The sequence below is a fragment of the Trachinotus anak genome, unplaced genomic scaffold (assembly GCF_046630095.1).
Source record: "Trachinotus anak isolate AG129_WGS33_773 ecotype Australia unplaced genomic scaffold, CSIRO_AGI_Tana_v1 ptg000011l, whole genome shotgun sequence".
NCBI lineage: Eukaryota > Metazoa > Chordata > Actinopteri > Carangiformes > Carangidae > Trachinotus > Trachinotus anak.
In genome coordinates, this window is record NW_027273862.1 from 8,031,168 (window position 1) to 8,038,636 (window position 7,469).

Sequence of the window (7,469 nt, forward strand, 5' to 3'; positions counted from 1 at the left end):
TTAGGCTATGTTTTTAAAATTGTATAACTGAAATTTGTCCGGCGTCTAATGCCCATTAAATACCAAAAATAGTTTCCGATAATAGTGACATATTAAATAGCCTATCCAATATTTCAGCAAATAAATATATCTGCAGTGATCAAATGAGATTACATCCGCTGGTCCAGGCGGATTTGGTGTAGTTGGCACTAATCTGCCCTGGCTTGAGGGTTTATGACTTTCTGAGAGTGTGTGTCTGACTGGTTTATTCCAGGATCTATTACAAAAACTATTAAACCGTCGCCACAGTAAATCGTTCAAACACAAGTGGCGGCGCAGACTAAACATAGCCACTTCCACAACCACAGCACACAAATGTCAGTGAGGAAAAGTTTGTTGGCATACAATAACTATTCTGATAGAGCTGTTCGGCCGAGTGCTGTTTGCGCCATCTTACTTATACTTTTCAGCTGTCATATATCTTACCAAGGCAATATGCGTCTGGCGTTAGAAAGTCGACAATGCACAATAGCAGTAATCCATCTGAAACTCCCACTGCGGATTTTAACACACGGCGCACGGAGATCACGGAGCGCAAGTCTGTTGATTTAACGCACATTTTTAAAATGACGAGTTTTTTTTTTACGCACAAAGAAAGAATAAGAAAAAGAGAGCACAGCAGTGGAGCGCCTTTTTAATTCCTGCCGGTATCTTGCAAGCCCATATCCTGGCACACAACAGCCGATTTGTTATTGATCAAGTGTGAAAGTGACGGCTTCGTATTTGGAAAAAAAAAAAGAAGAAAGTTGGGAGTTGACAGACTCGCATGATGTCGCCATCCAAAGGGGGGGCTGCCAGACGCACTTGAGACTTACTGCAACGAGCCTTGTTAAAGAGGAAAAAAATAGAGAAATAGAGAATGAGAAGGATTGTTAGTTAACGCGAGAGAAGGGATGGGTTGAGGAAGAAACAGAGAGAGAGAGAGAGAGAGAGAGAGAGGAGAGAGAGAGAGAGAGCAAGAGCGAGAGAGCATGGATTTGGGCAGGGCTGTGGTTACCCAACATAAGCTTGCCTTTTCCTTCGGTGACTACACCCCGAGAGGAGGAGCATAGTGTGCAGCGTAGTAGGCGTCAGGATCCTCAATTTCCAACTTAGCATCTTGGCAGGACATTTTCCCAAGCAAAGCCCCCGTCCGACGGGTAAAAAAAAACTTCTGCACGGGCATGAGAGCGACGGTGCAACTCAGATAAGGGAGCGACAGAAAAACATAACGAGACAAAACATCCGACGGGCAGTGGCTGGGTGGCAGCGACCAAAAATAATCAATTCAATATCTAAGCCGATTTTTATTTAGTCACTTTTAATTTTTTGTCTTCACCATTGTCATTTAGAAGGGGGGACAGACAGCGGGTCTGCAGACACACGGCTCTATGCGCTCCGACAGCAGCGCATGAGAAAATAAAGGGGAGAAAGTGCGCAAGTTAAGTGGCTTATACTCTCCGGGCTCCAGCATGGCGTATCCTCAGGGCTACTTGTACCAGCCGTCCGCTTCTTTAGCCCTGTATTCGTGCCCTGCCTACAGCACCAGCGTTATATCCGGACCCAGAACCGAGGAACTTGGGAGATCCTCTTCGGGATCTGCTTTTGCGCCCTATGCCGGATCTACTGCGTTCACCAGCGCCTCGCCAGGCTACAACTCCCATTTACCATACAGTGCAGACGCGGCGGCAGCTGCCACATTCACCTCGTACGTGGTGAGTAAACTAAAGGTGATTATTCATTATAATAGGAAGCAAAAGCGAGGACATTAGCTCGTTGTAGACGCATTAAGTGTCCGCTGTGTATCAGGAGTCCGGCGATTGGGAAGAGATGTGCGTCACCGATGAGCGCATGGATATAGCTACAATGACAGAACGGCAGGTCCAGAAATCATGTTGTGGAGCAAACAGAACTAATTTCACTGAGTACGGCGCTATTATGTGCTCCTTAAGTAAACTGCAGTTTTGTATACGAAAGAGTGGGCAATGCCCCGCCGGAGCCTCCACGCTAATAACTGACTACAACGCGCCGTCTGAAGGCGATTTAGGTCACTGTGTTTGTTTCTTATCTTTCTTTTAGTTGAGCGGGCTGTGAAACTTAAATGTTGCAACTTCTGAAAAAAAGACCGAGGAAAAAATTTGATTTACTACTACTGCTGTATTCTCAGTGACGGATCTCATGGCAACACAAGTAATTCACACAGTGAATCTGTAGGCCTGCAGTTAGCACAAAGGCTGATCCCATTAGAATAGGTAAAGAAACTGAAGGTTAGCCCCATCATGCATAATGTCAACACGTCAGCACAACTGCAAATTATACTATTTTAATGGAGACAACAAATGCAGACGTAGGAGGACACCCAGCAATTACTAATCAAAAAATACACAGGAGCACAGGATCATATTTTAAGTACCCAATCAAGTTCAAACAAACTCCATAAACAATACTCTCAAACTTAAGATACTGGATTAAGGCCAGTGCTTTCGTGTGTAGGATATGTGTGTGTGTGTGTGTGTGTGTGTGTGTGTGTGTGTGTGTGTGTGTGTGTGTGTGCGTGTGTGTGTGTGCGTGCGCATATGTGTCTGCGCGCGTGTCTGTGCGCGTGCATGTATGTGTGTGTTCATGTTTGTCTTTTTAACTATTCTGAGGCAGTTTAGAAAAAAAGGAGACTGTGACTGAACTTTTGCACACTTTTATATTTTCATTTTTTATAACAGAGTTCTCCCTATGACCACACTACGGGTATGGCGGGCTCGATAGGATACCACCCTTACGCAGCACCCTTGGGCACCTACCCTTATGGTGACCCAGCATACCGTAAAAACGCAACCCGGGACGCCACTGCCACCCTGAAGGCCTGGCTGAATGAGCACCGCAAAAATCCCTACCCCACCAAGGGCGAGAAGATCATGCTGGCCATCATCACCAAAATGACCCTCACCCAGGTGTCCACCTGGTTCGCCAACGCCAGGAGGAGGCTAAAGAAGGAGAACAAGATGACCTGGACCCCCCGGAACCGGAGCGAGGACGAGGAGGAGGACGAGAATATTGATTTGGAGAAAAATGACGACGACGAGCCAAACAAGCCCACAGACAAGGGAGACTCCACAGACACAGAAGCAGGTCGGTGGTGCAGGGGGGAAAAAAGGCAAAAAAAAAAAATTCATCAATTTTTCATCGCAGTCGTTTCCACTCAGGGTGCAAAATTGATTGCTGGTTAATGGTGGTATATTATTTATAATGGGACAATTGCTTTAAATAATAATCACCTTGAACTCCCCTCGTTTGACTTCTCAGGGGCTGAAATTGCTGGTGACGCAGAGTGTTTAGCAGTCAATTTATCTTTAACTGCATAATAAGGATACAGCTGCTCTACTGCGCCGGGTATTCGGTTAAAAATCACTGCCACTCTATGATAATTATATCCTAGTTTTTTAAGTATTGTTTAACGCGTAATATCTTAACTATCGATATGAAACAATATTTTATACCGAGAATATATTTATAAATTAAAATAGTCAACATACTGTAAGTTCAGACTTTAATTTGTACCACATTGTTAGTGTTTGTGCAACACTGTTTATGCTCTTTCATAATTGTGGAGAGCAGCTCATTCACCTTCCCCGGCTGGCACACAGCTTTATGAGGTCAATTTATGGCACACACAATAACTGTTTTTAAGGAAAACCTGCATAAGCAGCCCAATTATTTTTATAGATCCGATTTCATTTTGCATTGGTGTTCACTTGCCTCACCATTACCTAAAACATATGTTACCAGCGTTTTAATGTTGGGCTTATTTGGCAGTAATTCTGTTCTTTATTTGTGCTTTAGATCATAAACTGCTGAACCCAGGGGACATTGGCTGTGACAGATTTAAAGAGGAGAGCCATGGCAAAGACACGGATCCCCTTCTGAGCGACTCGGAGTTAAAAGACCAGGAGGAGCGGACTACAGACTTGCTGCCGGATTCCTCAAAACCAACCACTTCATCTCCCTCGGCGGTGCCCCGGGGGAACCAGACCATTGCGCAACAAGACAAGCCGTCAGATTTGAGCAATGCACCGGGTACGGTGACCAGCAACGTGACCTCTGTTATCCACTCACCCCCTTCGGCCCCTAAACCCAAACTCTGGTCCCTTGCGGAGATCGCCACGTCCTCAGACAGGTGTAAGGGAAGCGGCGAGGCGCCACAGGCTTGTCCCGGTTTGGGTCAGAGCGCAGTAATGGGCACCAACGCGTCCCCATCGCGGTCCTCCCCTCAGTGCCCGCTCCCCAACAGCACGGTCCTATCCAGACCTCTGTACTACACCTCCCCTTTCTACCCCGGCTACACGAACTATGGTGGCAGCTTTGGACACCTTCACAGTAATCACGGCTCGGTAACCACGGGCTCCACGGCACATTTCAATGGATTAAACCAGACTGTGTTAAATAGAGCAGAGGCTTTGGTAAGGGAGAGCCAGAAAGTCAGAGGCCAAACGCAGGTAGATCTTTGTAAAGACTCCCCTTATGAACTAAAGAAAGGTATGTCAAACATTTAATACCTATCTGATATTTTCCACTCACTGCGGACTTTTATTTATTTTTTGTGGTTGCATTAAAAAAAAAGAAAAAAGAATGATGAAGCAAATTCTAAGAACAGTTATTTTCTGAGTAAATGCTTATCCTCAAATTTTTAGTTTCTGAATGGTTAATCCTAAAATGTAATAAGAATGGTCTTAATCGCTGCAGCCGCCTGAGTCTATTTGTATTAAAGACTAACATGTATATTTAATGTAGCATTTTTGTATTTAAAATGGACAACACACTATCTTTGAAGTAAATTATGGAAAAAATACATACTTGTGCAGCGATTATTTGGGGGAGCAGTTGGAATTACCTTATGTGTCTGAAGTGTTTCAAGGCCAGTTGATCTAAACAAAGTATTAATACAATTTTGCACCGTGACAGATGTTTCAATGGTAATTATCATTTCAAAATATGGTACTGAGAGAGGACAAGGTGGAAAGTAGAAAAGGCCTACAATCAGCAGAAGGATGTTGGAATATCGACATGGGCTCAGTTTCGTGTTGGTTGGTGCAAACATTCATAGGATTTATTTTTTCTTTTCTATTTTTTTTTTTTTTTTTTTTTTTGAATGCAAAATGCTGGAAACAGCCCGGACGTATATTTTGGTCTATGGCTTATCACCAGTTTATTTTTTTCTTTATTATAGCCTACTTCCAGGGCCTCATTTTTTCCTTTACTTGAGCACGTTTCTAAAAGTGGATATTGATATAATAACAACACCGAGGCGCAGTCATTTAACCCAATTACCTATCGTGTTTTATGCAGAGCAATCAGGTGGTGAACTCCGGTAATGAGCTCGATTTTATGCCAAATTTAGACCTCATTACTATTTTCCAAGGCGTGGCAAAGCTGTTAAGAGGGACGCGACCATGCATTTAGAACATACTGCCCTATTATATATCATTAATGGAGAGTCTCTTTAATGGCGCGTTGGATGTGAAACATAGCTGTTTGGAGAAAAGGGAGAAAGCTGTGATGCACACAGCAGAGAGAGACAGACACACTGTGCAGCCGGTAGCCAGGCACTGTCCTCTAACTCTTCCAACTTCTGCAGGTAGGTGTCACACTTGCTCCTAATTTCAGGGGGACTCTTTGTTAATCCGTCACGGAAACCCATCCCTGATCAAATGGCCTGGTTAAAAAGAAGTGGAGCCAATGGGGCACACACAATGATCACAGTTATTATGAGGATTATAGCAACTTTGACAAGTGGGCATAAAAAAGGTACGAATTACATATTTGACCGACATGCAGAACAAAAAACATAAGGCTATCTCCCACTGACACACTGCAGATAAGAAAGGTGGATTTTTTTTCCTGATGGTTTATTGAAGATGGATTTATAGGCTGCATTCAAAAAAGAAAAACAACGCCAAATTATTATTATTATTATTATTATTATTATTATTAACAGTAACAATATTATTTTGAAGCCCCTCAGTATTGGAACAATTGTAGGCCACTAAGCCTTAGTAGCATAGGCCTCAGTTTCTTTTTTGAAATACGATATATAGGCTATTTTCTTATTATTTTTTTAATTCATTTTTTTATTCGTTTGCAGTTCATTTTAAATTACTATTATTATTTTTAAAAGATTAGCCTATTATTATCATAATAATACTAATAATACTAATAATATTACTAATAATAATAATAATAATAATTATTATTATTATTATTATTATTATTATTATTATTATTATTATTATTATTATCATTATTATTGCTTTGATTGTTGACCTCCACTGAAGTGGGACAAGATGCTCTTGTTTATGGCTGCCATTAATCTCTATAGTTTACTTTCCCCTTCTGCAGTTTGAAATCTCCCCTGGGGTTTATAAAATTCCCTCAGCCTTAATGTCCTCTATTCGGGCCCTCTATTTTAATCTGACAGAGTGTGCTGGAGCAGTGATTGCGACACATCAGCCGGCTAAATAGCATAATTATGTTTTCCTTTGCTGATCCCAGGGGGGTTGAACTGTTCGATGCAATGTCCCCTAAGAGAGTACTAGAGTTTTATTAGAAATTGCGTTGTTTTCTCAGAATTGATTGAAGAAGTCATGTTTCACAGGGACAACACAGGCTACCCACTATTTCCTGGGTGCAAATCATCTGTGTGAGAATAGGTAAATACTGTGCGTTTATATGTCAAATAGGTTTTGTCATGCTTTTGTGTTTGTGCGGGAGGATGTGGGGTTCCAAGACAGGCGCAGAGGCGCTAGATGATGTTATTCCAATTAACTTTCTCAATACAAAAACAGACGGGACATGCTGAGAGACTGCGACCAGGGGGCAGGCGGGATGAAACGTGTGACTGCTTAAAATATTTCACCACTTTTCGTATAGTGCTGTTTTATGAGAGAGGCTATTTTGTGGTGTATTTTTGATTTTTTTTTCTAAATGATGTTCAAATTCACTATTCAGCTCTGTCTCCCCCCACTGTTGTTGATCACATCACACCCAGTGGGAGAGAAAACATTAGAGGTCTTTGATGCTCCTGTAGAGTATGCGTTAATACTCTGCACTGTAATTGATTAGATAGCATTATTATTATTATTATTATTATTATTATTATTATTAGATCCCTCTAGAACAATGTTAGATGTCAAAATATTTTAAGGAAATATTATATATTTTTATTAACAGCATGCATAGGCAGGCTATGGGGAGGAACCCGCAGCAGTCTGATGTCACTGTATTTCAGTTCATCATGTTCACTACTGGGCTGCGTATGCAATGAAAAAAAATCTCTCACCAATTAAAATATATATATATATGATCGTTGATTATACTTGTTCTATTTCTGGGCCTGATAAAAGCCAGTCTATTAACCCCAGATTACTTGAGGAAGCGGAGCAAGAGAATTTGCAACCCTTCAT

At 41.9% G+C, this 7,469-nt stretch overlaps 1 protein-coding gene across 2 annotated transcripts; it reads left to right on the forward strand.

The window, feature by feature from the left end:
• The first annotated feature begins 336 nt into the window (after nt 1-336).
• On the forward strand, nt 337-4,968 carry irx5a (iroquois homeobox 5a). 2 transcript variants are annotated; one of them, XM_071488219.1, is made up of 3 exons: nt 337-1,748; nt 2,736-3,141; nt 3,853-4,968. In XM_071488219.1, the coding sequence occupies exons 1-3, from the start codon at nt 1,491-1,493 to the stop codon at nt 4,560-4,562; spliced, it is 1,374 nt and encodes a 457-aa protein (XP_071344320.1). In that variant the 5' UTR covers nt 337-1,490; the 3' UTR covers nt 4,563-4,968. The 2 variants fall into 2 exon arrangements, with proteins under 2 accessions (XP_071344320.1, XP_071344321.1); XM_071488220.1 differs by having other exon boundaries at nt 339-1,733.
• The last annotated feature ends 2,501 nt before the right edge of the window (nt 4,969-7,469 follow it).

Coding starts and splice junctions, on each gene's coding strand:
- irx5a (XM_071488219.1), top strand. CDS start 1,491: ATGGCGTATCCTCAGGGCTACTTGTACCAGCCGTCCGCTTCTTTAGCC. Junction 1,749..2,735: donor ACGTGGTGAGTAAACTAAAG/GTGATTATTCAT, acceptor TTTTTATAACAG/AGTTCTCCCTATGACCACAC. Junction 3,142..3,852: donor CTCCACAGACACAGAAGCAG/GTCGGTGGTGCA, acceptor TTTGTGCTTTAG/ATCATAAACTGCTGAACCCA.